The 14,501-nt window shown below is 50.2% G+C and overlaps 1 protein-coding gene across 2 annotated transcripts in view; it reads left to right on the top strand.

Moving 5' to 3' along the window:
* The window catches only part of MARCO (macrophage receptor with collagenous structure), a 40,648-nt gene extending 27,592 nt beyond the window's left edge, over positions 1–13,056 (top strand). For both annotated transcript variants that reach the window (XM_015062527.3, XM_053214913.1), the window contains exons 12-16: positions 8,224–8,268; positions 9,241–9,339; positions 9,925–9,969; positions 10,470–10,646; positions 12,788–13,056. In XM_015062527.3, coding sequence (XP_014918013.1) covers positions 8,224–8,268; positions 9,241–9,339; positions 9,925–9,969; positions 10,470–10,646; positions 12,788–12,918 — 497 coding nt within the window. In that variant the 3' untranslated portion in view covers positions 12,919–13,056. The remainder of the gene's footprint in view (positions 1–8,223; positions 8,269–9,240; positions 9,340–9,924; positions 9,970–10,469; positions 10,647–12,787) is intronic.
* Positions 13,057–14,501: the final 1,445 nt, after the last annotated feature.

Below are 14,501 nucleotides of genomic sequence, written 5' to 3'. Positions count from 1 at the left end.
CCTCTGTCGGGGCCCTTTTAGCTCAGAGCCCTAGGGCTGTCCTCTCTCTGCCCAGCATCCCTGAAAGACCTCAATGCCATGACCAAACCTCCACCATTAAAGAGAAGAGAAGGGCAGCTGGCCCTCGTTGTCCCCTGGCCTGCCTTCCGGCTGTGTGTGTAGTTTCTATTCTCTCCTCTGACCTGCAGGGGGGCCCCCAGGGTCAGGGCTCTGAATGTGGGCAGGGGGTGTCAAGAAACCCCTTCCTGCACGTTGTCCCACAGGGACTCGGGCTGGGAGGAGGGACCCGCTTAACCAAACTCACAGTGACTACAGGATGAACCTTCATGCCAAATTCGTCTAGGTTACAAAGCATCAAACCAGTGTGGTCTGCTTTGCGAACCCCCACGCCGATTTTGTCGCGTCCCTAAGTCTGAGCGCCTACAGTGGTCTAGAAAGTGTGGGCCACTGTGTTGGGCGCTGGGTCACCGTGATGCGTAAGACCTGCTTCCTGGCCTCACACGTACAGGCTGGGGCAGGAGACAGGCACACAGACTGTTGCCAGGGTGTGCCAGGCACACTGTGTTGTGGGCTTTTGCACGGAGAAGTGAGACGTGACAAATGCCCTTTAGAAAGCCAAGCGCAGCCTGGAATGTGGTAGCAGCTCAAGGTTATGGCTGTGGACAGCCTTCCGTGGCTCCATCCTCCGCCCGAGCAGAAGGTCCTGCCAGGTTAGACAGCCCGATGCCCTCAGGCAGAGTGGTGCACAGACCCACACCAGAGGCACGTCCTCTCCGTGCTCGCTGATCAAGTGGTTGACTGATGAATGGATTGATTCCTTAAACAAATGTGACTTCACCCAGCTAACTGCTTCAGTCTCACAGTGTCCCCTGTCTGGCAGGGGTGGTGAAAGGCAGCGCGGTCTGGGAGTGATGTAAGAGCTTGAGCTGAGTCTCATGGAATGAGTGGAGCTTGGCCATGGTGAGGAGGGGATGGGAAATCTAGAGAGCGGGAACAGAGCAGGCGAAGTCACAGAAGAATGAGGGAGGGCTCTGTAGGCTGATGTCCCTGGCATTTAGGGTTGAGATGTGAGAGAGGGTCAGGAGCTCTGGCCAGAGGGATAAGCGGGACCACCTCCTGGCTGGCCCTGGACTCTGGGCCTTCAACCATCTGGGCTTTTCTGAAGATTAATAGGAGCCATGGCACAGGCCGCTGTAACACCCACTGCCCTTCCAGTCCATCCAGCCCCGGAGTCAATTTCTTGTTTATGGACTATGTGTCAGTGTGGGCAGGGGACCTGCTCCAGGATGCCATATAGATGCCACCTGAAGGCAGCCAGCAAGGTTTCACCTTCTGGAAAGGCTCCATCTGGGTGTGGGGGTCAGATGCCCCTACTTGTTGGCTGTTTCCTCCTGATCATATGTATTTTCATCTTCCCTGGTCCCAGATTTTAGGGGGTCTGAATTTAGGGCCTGAGGCTGCCCTATCCCTGAGGTTTTTGTTTGGCCTCATAGTGGTGATGGCTTTTATCCCTCGGCTATAAGCAATGAGTCTCTGTCCCCACCTGTCCACACCCTTCCCCCACTGCCAGACCAACGGGTCTTAACTAAGCAAGGGTATTAGGGGTAACGCATGGTTTTACGCACAGGGAACACTGTGCCCACTCCCCAGCCCCCAACTTGTGTCTCCCACTGTCTGAGGGTAGGGAATTCTGCCCTGTAGTCCACGTCCTGGGAGGGTTTACATAGTAAAAGCACCTCTTGATAATGAGCTTTTGCGTGACAACGCAGTGGGAGCAGCAATCTTGTGAGTGCGATTTCACAGGAACTTGCCCAGACTCGAGAGGCCAGGAGAAGACACAGCCAGGGTCAGAACCCAAGCCTGGCCGACCCACTGCCCATGGACTTACCCACTGCACTCCATCATGCTGTCTCCCTGCCCAGGCAGCCTGAACGTGCCCCTTGCCCCCCATCAGGCGCTCTGATGAGCAACACCTTCTCTCTCCATCCCAGTCCAGGGAAGATTAGAGCTGAGGCTCCAGCAGCTTCTTCCACTCTGAGAGGGAAACATGAAGTTCTCAGGCCCTGTTACGGCTCTTCGTTATTTACCCCCAAACCCACCTCCCTTACAGCACAGAGACGGTTGGCCCTTAGCCTGGGGATCATTTTAACCCCATTATCAACTTCCTGTATTTTTGCTGAGCACCTTTTTGGGGATTTCCATCGATCAGGCCTACTGGTGAATACCAACCGGGCACATTCTAAGGGTTCTTCCTTAGTTCTGGCTCCCCAAGTAAACATGGTGATTATGTTTCCAAAGCGGAGCATGTGATAATTACAGCTTATGTAAAATTGCACAGATTTCCCACACAAATCCAAATGCTTGTCTTGATCTAGGAGCTAATGGCCCACATGAACATCTCAGGAGGGAATTGCCATAGGTCCACAGTCTGGCGGCCCATAGGCAGGTCTCCATACCATCCCGGGGTCAGAGGTTAATGAATTCTTGGAGAAGTTAGATTTCTGAAGTGGGAAAAGGAAGGCTGGGCTCCCACCCAGGGGCCAGACCTTCTCACCATGGAAGATAACGCATGCTTTTCCATGTGAGGACATCGGTATTCCCCAGACCGGAGGCACCACGGTGTTTGTCCAGTTTTGATTCTATCAAGCCAGTTTTTCAAACCAATGCATTTCCCATTTTGTAAATAAAATCATTAATCTCTCAAGAGAATATCTAGCCTCCCTAGATGAAAACAGAGAAATTACAGTGCCTTCGCTTGACCTAAGTAACAGCTAGATCCCATTATCGTGCATTAATTATATATAATATACATTTATATATATTATATAATATATTAATATATAATATTATATATAATATAATATACATATATAATATATAATATTATTATATATTAATATATTATATGTATATATAATATATATTATTATATATTAATATATTATATATACATATATATACATATATGTATATGTATATGTGTATATATGTACATACATGTATACATATGTATACATATATGTATATACATGTATATGTGTACATATATGTATATATACAAAATAATGTATATATTATTATATATTAATATATTATAGTATGTATACATATATATAATATATATTATTATATATTTATATATTATATTATATATATAATAAATTTGTTTATGATTAACAATGCCTCTGGGCCAAGCACTGTGCTTGGGATTTACTCCCATCATCTTAGTTCCCCTGCCCACACTCCTGAGTTTCACTACCTTACAGCAGGAGAAGCAAAGACTCCCCGAAGGCGAAACCTCTCCTGGGGTAGGCAGGCGGGGGGCTTACAGTTAATGCACTCTAAATCCAGGAGTTGATCCCAAAGTCAGATTCCAAAGTTATGCTGTTCCAGATTTTGTCACATAGAATAACATAGAGTGTAGAACTCCAGAGAAGTCAGAATCGCCTGTATTCCCATTCCACAGCAGATGGGTAAATCCTGGCCCCATCACCAGATCCCCCTGCCGCTGTGAACAGCCACTAACCACACCCCAGCCCATCCAAGTGAAATGTTTTCCCTCATTGACACCTCTTGCGAGAAAGGAGCCGTCTCAGATTAAAGACAGTGAGGAGGAAGTTCTTTTCCTTCTGCTGGGAAGGGAAGGTGCACAGTTTATTAAGTAGGGCATTATCACTCAGCAGAACTTTCTCTAACGGTCATTTCCTTCATCCATTCACCGAACGGCATTTTACGAAACTCCCCAAACTTGGTTTTTTTCTAACCTTTGATGTTTATTTATTTTTGAGAGAGGCAGAGGGCGAGCAGGGGAGGGTCGGAGAGAGAGGGAGACACAGAATCTGAAGCAGGCTGCGAGCTCTGAGATGTCAGCACAGAGCCTGATGTGGGGCTTGAGCTCACAAAGCACCAGATCATGACCTGAGCTGAAGTCGGACGCTTAACCGCCTAAGCCACCCAGGCGCCCCTGTTTTTTTCTAACCTTTGAGCTTTCAAAGGATTACAAAATCACTTGACTTTGAGAATTGCAAAACACAAAAACCCCACACAAAAATTAATTTTAGCTCAAAATCCCTTAGCCATTTTGAAGTTTGTTTGGACACGAGGAAGAACTCACTTCGTCTTGTGATCGTGGCATTTCTCTTTCTATCATTCCACCTCATAAAATGATGTTAGAAGCAGCCAAAACATTTAAGCTCCAAAACGCCAATCAGATCAGAAGTTCTGCATCTCAGCAGCCTTCCTGTCTAAAATATAACAAGCATCTGAATTTTCTACGTTCTTTGATTTTCCTCTCGAGGCAAAGCCAAAATGCAAATAACCTGCAATCCATTTTCTCATCTGTGTTTTAGGACATTTTACTTTGAAGGTAAGCAACAAAGAATTCGTCGTAATAGCAATTAAGCCCTATATTGTGAATATAATTTCTCAGTTCATTCCAGCCACCATATCTAAGGACTGGGTTAGCCCCAGAACTTATTAAATTCTACCAAATCACATTACTAAATTGTCGCTTGTAAAACTTTTCTCATTTTCCTCTACATTTCTCAGAGGTATCTGTAGAATTCTACACGCACCCAAGTTTTTGGTCCCCTTCTTGCTACACAGCTCAATCTGTCAGTTATTAAACTTATCCTCAACCTGCCAGGCTGCACTTAGTCTGTATGTCAGGAAAGTATTGAAGGAAGTTTCCTAATATACTGGAAATTTCTACATTAAATCAGAGTTGGGAGACTTGCTCCCCAACTTGCCCCGGGCCTGAGTTTCTTCCCCTGTGGAATGCGAGGAATCGTCTAGAATAGTATCCAGATCCCTGCTAGTTTGATAACTCTGGGTTTGAAGTTGGCAGTTTCCCCTCAAAGCAGGAACCTAAGCTTTTAGGCAAAATACTAGCTAAACACTGAACAATAAGACGACGTGTGCTTTCTAACTACACGATTTTCTTGGGAGAAAATCATTTCTCTAAATAAACACCTTGCAAATAAATATTTTGGGGTCCCCTCAGCTTGAGACGTGTGCAATATCCAGGAAGACTCAGGAAGCTGTGGTTAAGAGGAGAAACCCAGCATTTATTTGCCTCAGAGACAGGAAGGCTGTTTGGAGAAGGTGGGCCGTGAGTTTAAGGATTGTTTAAGGCCTTGCTCCTCAAAGTGTGGCCTCTGGACCAGCAGCATTAAAATCACCTGGGAGCTTGCTAGAAATGCAGAGTCTCAGATCCCCACCCCCGATCCACTGAATCAGCAATCCCGGAGTAGAGCCTAACAAGCTGCTTTGTTTGGCAAGCCCTGTGCTGGTGATTCCGATGCACCCTGAGTTTGACTACTCCTTTAGGGGAACGAGATGGCCCCCGGTGGGGCCGGGAGTGTCTTTGGAACCAGGTAGGCAGCCCAAGAGGGAAACTTCAGGAAGGTGTGAGCTGCCTTGCGAACAGGACACAGGGAGCTACGGCACCCAGTGGGAGGCCAAACCTGGGGGTTACAACTCAAGTTCACTGCTCACTCCCTGCGTGACCTTGGATAAATCACCTAGCGTCTGTGACTGTGGACTTCTTCCTCCCCTGTAAGAAGGACAATGGCACTACCTTGCAGGGCAGCTGAAAGACGGGATGAGGCGGTGTCTGTGAAGCCCCTGGCGCGGTGCCTGGCAGAGAGCAGGCAGCCGCAGAGGCAGAGTCCCCGGGGGGTGATGGGCTGGGAAGGAGGGTGTGAGAAATGAGCGGGGGGGGGGGGGGGGGGGTCAGGCCGCAGGGACCATAGGTCTAGAGAAGAGGGGATTCCCTATGGTTCCTGTCTGTACAGGGTGTTTGTCGTTTGGTGCTTTGGGGACAGCTGGAGATGGGCACTTCTTCAGGAGGGGACAGTTAGGGAAGGTCACAAGGCCCGGGGTCCCTGAACTTTGCTTCCAGGGGCAGACTCTTAAGGTAGAGAGTTTTGCTATACGGTGCCCTCTAGGATGCAAAGAGCCAAGAGTCAATGTATGACCCGTTTTCCTATTTAATAACGTGTTTCTGAGCGTGGCTTCTCCTCTCTCATCTGGACGCATGCAATTCAGCTGTAGGTGAGAGGACAGGAAGCATCTGCCACCTCTGCTGGGTGACCTCAGGTCACCAGCAAACATTTATGGGACTTGTTGGGCAGTGAGCCCGGAACTCACGTGGGCCAGCGTCTGAGGCACTCCCCACCGAGAGGGGAGACAGACACGTGCAAACGGGGTCCGTGGGGTCCCTGTGACAGGGTCTACTGAGCCCACGCCAGACATGAGGCTCAGCACATGACACAGACGACTCTGTTTCAGTCTCCCAAGTGCCCCCCAGGCAGCCAGGAGACTCAGAGGAGGAAAGTGAGGTTCCCAGAGGGCAGCACCTAGCTCAAGGTCACAGAGGCGGATGTAAGCCCAGGCTCTCTGACTCTGGCCACTTTGCCACCTTGAAAGGAAGTATGCCATCCATGGGCGAGGCCAGAGAAGGCTTTGCAGTCGGGGACATCTGACATCTTAGCAGATTTCATAGGCTTGATCCGAGTTCTCTGGGGGATGAAGGGAGTGGGGCATTCTACAAAGGGGGCTGGGGCATGAGCAAATGACCCCGGAGTGAGCTGGGGTCTGCCTGCCAGGGTCTGACCTCTGAGGTTCCTTTAGCCCTTAGAAGAAGCTTCCTGAGCCTCAGTTCTGTCCCATCCCTAACACAAAGAGCTGAACTAGTTGCCCTCTCAGATCGTTCCAGGGCTTCCTGCCTCTGTGGTGCCAAGGTCTGAGCTCCTGGGGCTTCTGATCTACCTCCAGGCAGCTCCCGGCTTCAGGAGAATCATCTGAAGGGCTGCTGGGAGCCAGGAATTCCCTTGCTCATTATTCCAGAAAGGGGTCCCAAAGAGGCCCGCCGGGCCCGTTGCCTGCCCTCCATTGACCAGCACACAGTAGGTGCTTAGGAAAGTCAGAAACTGAAGTCAGAAGCAGGAAGTTCCCCAGGTAGGAACTCCCCGCAGGCCGTGGGCAAGCTGGGGAACTGAGTTCCCTGTGGCTGCTGAGGATTGCCACCAGTGGGCTTGTGCCATGGGAAGGACACCAGTCGAGGGTGTGGTGGTGAGCACAATGTTCCTCTGGTTACCCTCTAGTAACTGGTACTTCACAGTCAATACTGAGCTTTCGTTTCCCCAAGTTTGTGGGTCTTGGAGAGTCTTGTTTCTCTGAAATCAAATGGGTACAGGCACTTAAAATCCAGAAACCACGGTGTTGCAGGGCGCGTGGGTGGCTCAGTCGGTTAAGTGTCCGACTCTTGATTTCAGCTCGGGTCACGATCTCACGATGTGGGGGCTGAGCCCCTCATCCGGCTCTGCACTGACAGCATGGAATCTGCTTGGGATTCTCATGCTCTCCCTCTCTCTCTCTGCCTCTCCCCCACTGGCTTGCTCGCTCTCTCTCTCTCTCTTAAAATAAATAAACTTAAAAAAAAGTTTATACAAAAAAAAAAAAAAAAAAAGGAAACCACAATGTTGCTAAACCAACAAAGTATTATCTCCCTGTGACCCAGCATGGTGCTGGGGACAGTGGGCCTTCCATGAGTCAGTGAATAACGGGGTGAGTGGGTGGAAGGAAGGAAGGAAGGAAAGGAGGGAGGAAGGAAAGGAGGGGGGGAAGGAAGGATCTTTCACATTAGAGCCACAAATAGGATCATCACCAATGATTGCAGTGATGATTCTTCCATCTTCTGGACACGAGACCCTTTAGCCACATAAATCTTTAGCCACATTAGGGCCACAATGAAATGAACCCACCAATTCTGTGGAGCATCTGCTATGAGTGAGAGCCCCCAAGCACTCCTGGTGGCCAGTGAGTCCCCTCCACGGGCTTTTGGAAATAAAGAGAGCTTTGTTTTCAAAATATCCCTCAACTTCTTTCCAATCAAATGCATCAGGAAGAAACAGGATTGGAGTTAGCCATCAAGTCAGGTTATAATCGGACAAAGAAGGCCAGCCAGTAAATCCAGAGTCTGTCTGTCTGTCTAACGCAGACTTTCCTCCACTCCATCTCTATTTGTCCCCAACACGTGTCCCCATTTATCTGCAGTCTGTCTCCTTTTATGCTCTGCTCAGGAGGCTTTAAACAATCGTGGAGAACCAATGTATCTTTCCGTCTGCATTAATCAGACAAAAGGTAGAGGTTGTCTAAGATTAAAAGTGTCTAATATCTAAGTTTTATTATCTTCCCCTCTTTTTTGTATTTCGATCTTAGGACTTCAAGGACAGAAAGGAACAAAAGGAGAATCAGGATTTCCAGGTAAAGGGCCGGCTTCATTTTAATTTCTCAGAATGATGTCTGGAAAACCTCGTGCTTGGAGGACAGGTTTTGTTGACTTTGAACATGCTGCTGTGACCTTCCCCAAAGGGGCTAGGGCCCAAGCCTGTTTGAGGCTAAGACTCCAGGGCTCTGTCCTTCAAGTCTCAGATTCCTGCCCCTGGAAAACCTGGAGAGCGACAGAACTCGGTGACCTGGGCGGGTAGGGAGAGGGGCCGTGCTGAGGGTAGAGAAGGGGTAAAGAAGCACCTGGAGAGCGGGGGCCGGCTGGTGGCTTCAGGCCGTGCGCCCACCATGGAGCTGCGCGGCCTTCCTCTCCACCTCCCCAGTGGGCTGCGAGGCCTCATCTGCTTCCCCGTACCTGCGCTGGTCCATCTCTGTCTTCCCTTTGGCCCCTCAAGCTCCTCCCCTCCTCCTGCTGCTGCCCGCTAGCCTATTATGATCACCTCCCAAGCCCAAGCCCGTGGTCGGTCACTGCGCATGGCACTTCCCGCAGAGCACTCGCTTCTAGCCTTCTCCACAGCCCCCGCCCCAAAGGGCGCCAACGCAAAACTTCTCAGACACATCTCTTGAACCCTCTTTCTGCCTCGTGATCTGGGTATTCGGTTCCTGTTTGAACTTACTAAAGGAGAACTCGAGACCTAGAAACACGACGGCAAGTTCTCTCAGAATGGCCACACCTTCCACACAATTATGTTGCTCGGTGAGGCCCTCCAGGATCCCGTCCGCTGTTTTTACCTGTGTGCTCCCAGCCGGCATTCGTAGGAGAGTCAGTGGGGAGATCAGAACAACACCCTGAAAGCTACTGTCCCTCCAAGGTGGACCAAAGACACGGGCTTGCAGCCCATTCACGGAGGTGGGCAAGGACAACTCAGTCATTGAGGACCAAGGCCCTTGGCCCCCCTCGGAAAGCAGAGCAAAGCATCTGACTAACATGGTTTCTCTCCTCTCCAGGCCCTGCAGGCATGAAGGGAAGCCAGGGAAGCCCAGGCCTGGCAGGCCTCAAGGGTGCACCGGGACTAAAAGGCCAAAAGGGAGAGCCAGGAGTGAAAGGTCAGGCCTCGGTCTCTGATTTGTGGGTTCTGAGGAGAGTCCCTGTTGTCAGGGGTTTGGGAGTTTCCAGAACCAGAGGTGTAGAGGTTTACTGGCTTCCCCCCGCTCCACCCCGGACAAGTTCTGTGCTGGGATTGCCCTTGGCCCTGAGCACACAGAAGTGAAGAAGGCACGTTGTGGGCGTTTCAGAGAGGCAAACATGTGAACGTGTGTTCGCGTGACACCCAGCCAATACCCCGGCCGCTGCACCTTTCCACAAAGGAGATGCCTCCCCTGTCTGTCACATGTACTTCCCACATGTCACATGATGGGGTCACATGTTTCTCACCTGTTAAATGCTCCTCTCTGGTCGAGTTCAAATCCCTCATGCTGTAGTGTAAGCCTATTTCGTCTGGCTCAACCATGGGTGCCCGTGGTCCATCCAGCCCTCATGATGCCAGGTCACCTGCAAACCTGGAGGAGACCATCTGACCTCCCCACCCTCCTCCCACTGCTGGCAAAGAGGCGTGAGGGGATCCTGGCTTCTTGGTTTCCTTCAAATTGTGTGTGTTGGGGGGGGGGCTTTTTTTTTTGTCCTTGTGACAGGATCCTCTGGACAGCAAGGAATACAGGGACAAAAAGGTCAAAAAGGTAATCACTATTTCTAGTCTCTTTAATTTGTGGTTTAGAGGAAACTCTGTACTTGAAAACTGCAGGTGCGGTGGGGAGAGGCCTTGGTTCTCGGAGAAATCCCTCGGTTTGGGAAAAGCTAACAGGCTTATCCCTCAGCTAGGCCTGCCCATGGCGGAGAGCCACAGCTCCCGTCCTCTCCCCCCAGCTCCTTCTCTTTCTCTCTTCTTCCCCCATTCCCTTTGTCTCCCCCTCCCTTCTCTCCCTCCCTCCCGTTACCCCCTCAACTTTTCCTTTTCTTCTCCCCACAAGGCCAGGCCAGGCCAGCTGCAGGTGCATGGAGGCTGCCGGCCGGGTCGTACCTGTGCCGTATGTGGGATCTTCCCGGCTTTGGTGACGGCCAAGCGGGGGGCTGGCTCTTCCCTAACGACAGAACTTCCAAGAACGGAAAGGCAGAGCGCGCATCCATGCAAAGCCCTAGACTGCTCTCCTCACCTCTCCCACGTATGTCTTTCACCCAGGTGAATCCCTGGTGTCCGTCAGGATTATTGGCACTAGCAGCCGAGGCCGGGCTGAAGTTTACTATAACGGCATCTGGGGGACAATTTGTGATGACGACTGGGACCATTCAGATGCCACTGTCTTCTGCCGCATGCTGGGCTACTCCAGGGGAAGGGCCCTTGTCAATGTGACACCTGGTGAGTGCATCTTTCCTTGAGGCCTTCCCTTCGGTTGCAAGTGACTCAGCGAGTTTGGGTTAAAAGAGAAGGATTGGTTTAAGCATCTGAAAAGTGCCCCTGGCTGCCAGCCTTCCAGGTTGGCAGCCCCAGGAGAGAGAGGACTTGTCTTCCACAACGGTGATGGCAAAGGCTTGGTCAGGGCTCTGGCTGACCTGGCCTGGATCGCGGTCCACGCCTCCCTGAAGCCAGGTCGCTCCGTGGCCGAGGCATGGCTCTCTGAAGGACAGCTGAGGCGCTGGCCCTGGAAGGACAGAGAAGTTGCAGGACAGGCAAACACAGGGGTTCTTCTCAGTCTTCTGGAAACTAGACACCAGAACATTCCATATTGTGATTGTCTTTAAGGAGAAGGTGCAAAAGGAAGAGAAAATAAATTGGGGCAGGGACTTCCTAAAGTTCGTTTTGGAAAGATGTCCTGTGTCTTTCAGCAAAAGGTCCAAACTTTCAACAAAAGAGTGAAGAATCCAGGCTGAGATCATTTCTTTGGCCACAAGAGCTGACCTGGCAGGGACAGTAGGCTGGCTTCTCCTGCCCACACTTCCAAATACTCTCTGCCTTTACTCTACTCCAAAATGCCTCCTCTTTTTTTTTTTAATGTTTATTCATTTTTTGAGAGAGAGGGATCGTGAATGGGGGAGGAGCAGAGAGAGAGCGAGACACAGAATCTGAAGCAGGCTTTAGTTTCTGAGCTGTCAGCACAGAGCCCGACGCGGGGCTCGAACCCATGAGACGTGAGATCATGACCTGAGCCGAAGTCGGACGCTCAACCGACTGAGACCCCCAGGCGCCCCAGCACCCACCTGCTTTTTAATCTGAGTTCCAGTTGGATTGTGACACTACTTTAAAAGATATATTTTCCTCATATAGATTACCCTTATATAGATGGCCACACTGTAGTATAAATTACTGTAACTGAATACACATCTTCTCCGATTTACGATGGGGTTACATCTCAACACACTCATCCTAATTTGAAAACATTGTGCAGAAAATGCAACTAATACGCCTCACTTACACATCATAGTCTAGCCTCATCTACCTTAAGCATACTCAGAACACTTACAGGAGCCCACAGTTGGGCAGAATTATTTAACACGAAACCTACTTATAATGTTGTCAACTTGCCCCTGTAATTGATTGACTACCATACTGAAAGTGACGAACGGAATGGCCGTCTGGGTACTGAAGGGCTCTAAGTCTATCGGTTGTTGACTCTCATGGTCGCCTAGCTGACTGAGAGCTCGTGCTGGCCCACACCACAAGAGCACCATCCCGCATGTCTCTAGCCTAGGAAAAGATCACAATTCACAATTCTCAGGTATGATTTCTACTGAACGTGGGTCACTCTTGAACCATCGTGAAGTTGAAAAGTCATAAATCAGACCATCGTAAGTGGGGACGGTCATCCTGCTGTTTTTCCCTGTGCTATTGATCTGAAATCAATTATATCAGAAGTTAGGGGTTTTTGAAGAATGATGCTTTCCAGCCAGAGAATGGCCTGGTAATAAAAGGCCATTTAGAGAAGGTAGGTATGGCTGCTGTGAATCAGCAGGAAAGCGGTAAACACTGGGAGCCCCTAGGAGGAAATTTCAAACAGTGCATAGCTTAAGTAATAATAATTAATAATAGATTGAATATCATAATGTATCTTAATCTATCTCATTTAATCTTTGGGTGAGACCTTTGCCAAAGGGTAGAAAGCAGAACAGAAGCGGAGTTAACATAAGACAGTGGACGAGAGATGCCTGGGTGGCTTAGTCAGTTAAGCGTCCGACTTCGGCTCTGGTCATGATCTCGCGGTCCGTGAGTTCGAGCCCCGCATTGGGCTGTGTGCTGACAGCTCAGAACCTGGAGCCTGTTTCGGATTCTGTGTCTCCCTCTCTCTCTCTTTCTGTCCCTCCCCCACTCGCACTGTGTCTCTTTCTCAAAAATAAATAAACATTTAAAAAAAAGTAAAAAAAAAAAAAGAGAGAGAGAGAGAATAGACCAGCTGTCAGCACCCTGGGCCTGAGTGGATGCGAGGGAAATTGGCAGTCTACCCCCAAATGGAAGTTTGACCCTAATTGTGCTTTCCTCTCTCTCCTCGCCTTCCGTATCTCCAGGCACTGGGCAGATCTGGCTGGATAACGTTGCATGTCAAGGGACAGAAGGGACCCTGTGGAATTGCAACAAGAATAGCTGGGGCTCTCACAACTGCAACCACAATGAGGATGCAGGCGTGGAATGCAGCTGACCCCCCACAGGCCCTCCACTTCCGCTCCCAAAGTGTTTGCAGGCATGGACACTCAGCTCACCTGGGGGAGGGCCACTGCTCTCCGAGGGGTCCCTCTGGGGTGGGGTCACTAATAAAGCTCAAAGCACTACCTGGTAATGTCATTGGCTGGGGCCGAAATCACTCGTTCCTACCTCTCATCCCTTACGGATGAGCCCACTCCACGCACACATTTCACTGAGTTCTCCCGGGGAGACAGTGGCGTCTCAACTCAGGGGATCTAAACGCGATGTGGAAACCGAAGAGTGCCCAAAGTCAGTGTGAGGCATGACCATCATTCAGCCCCAGCACTGGAGCCGTTCGCCAGCGAGTGAGGACGTTGGCATGTGGTTGACATCATGGTGCATGATAAATAGGAATGTTGCCTTTAAGCATGAAAATTAGTTTCCTTGGGATGTGAGCTCCATAAATAAAAGGACTTTTGTCTGTTTTATTCACCCATGTAGGGGCTCAGTAAACATGTACTGAATGAACTAAATTAAACCAAGAGGGTGGAGCGGCTCATGCTTTGCGCAACTTGGCTTCTGACTCCCTTTTCAGGCTTCCCCTGGGTTATATATTTTCTGAGTGCACTCTCACGAGTATTTTCTCTCTCTCTCTCTCTCCATTATAAATGCTTTGGGTAAATGGTAAATCTGGGAGAGTGAGATGCATGTGTGATAAGACTCTGAGGTATCATCATTTGCACCGGACCCATGGGGAGCTCAGCCTCAAGGCATTCGGAAAAAACGCCCAGGGTCACTTGTAAACAGGGGAGCCAAGGTTAGAACCCACAGCGGGGCAATGGAAGGCCCGGGCCTAGGAGTTACCCACCGCGAATAAACACATAGGTGGATCTCTGCAGGATGGAGAAGTTGGAATTTGGTGAGATGTGAGCCGAACTTTCCAAAACCGAAAAAGGAACGAATCAGAAAGACCCACTGTGTTGGTCAGTTATTGCTGCATGACAAATCACACCAAGTATGGGTAGGTTAGAACTCTTATTTTTACTCATTTGTGCACCTGCAGGTCGGCTGGAGACTGGCCCATCCAGGCTGGGCTCCACGAGGGGGCGCTGCTTCAAGCTGCAGGGCCAGCTGGGTTTGGCTCTTCACTGAGGGTCAGGCTAGCCGTGCCATCTAGAACTTGTCTCCTGGTAAAGGCAGCAGCATAAAAATGTAAGCAGGCACACACGATGCTCCTTAAGGCCTAGGCTCACAGTCACTTCCCATCCATGGCCTTGGTTTCCATCCCTGAGCTATTGACTCCCTAGCTTATACTCCAAGTGCAGAGCTCTCTCCCGAGCCCTAGTCATACAGATCTGCCTACCAGCCACCTCCATGTGGGTGTCTCAAGGTCAGGAAGCTAAGGTCTGACTCATCGTCTGCCACTCCTGCGTCCCCATCTCAGCCAATGGCTCCCTCCATCAGGGCCCAAGACAGAAACTGAATGCCAAAGCCCATGCCTCCCCATCCCTTACCCCTCAAGCACCAGGCACCCAGTCCCACTAATTCTACCGCCCTGCCTCCAAAACATCTCTCCAGCCCATCCAGCTGGCTCCTTCT

This window comes from Acinonyx jubatus, chromosome C1 (assembly GCF_027475565.1).
Source record: "Acinonyx jubatus isolate Ajub_Pintada_27869175 chromosome C1, VMU_Ajub_asm_v1.0, whole genome shotgun sequence".
In the NCBI taxonomy this organism is placed as follows: Eukaryota; Metazoa; Chordata; class Mammalia; order Carnivora; family Felidae; genus Acinonyx; species Acinonyx jubatus.
Note: the sequence above shows the minus strand (reverse complement) of the source record. Positions and strands in the feature narration are given on the sequence as shown.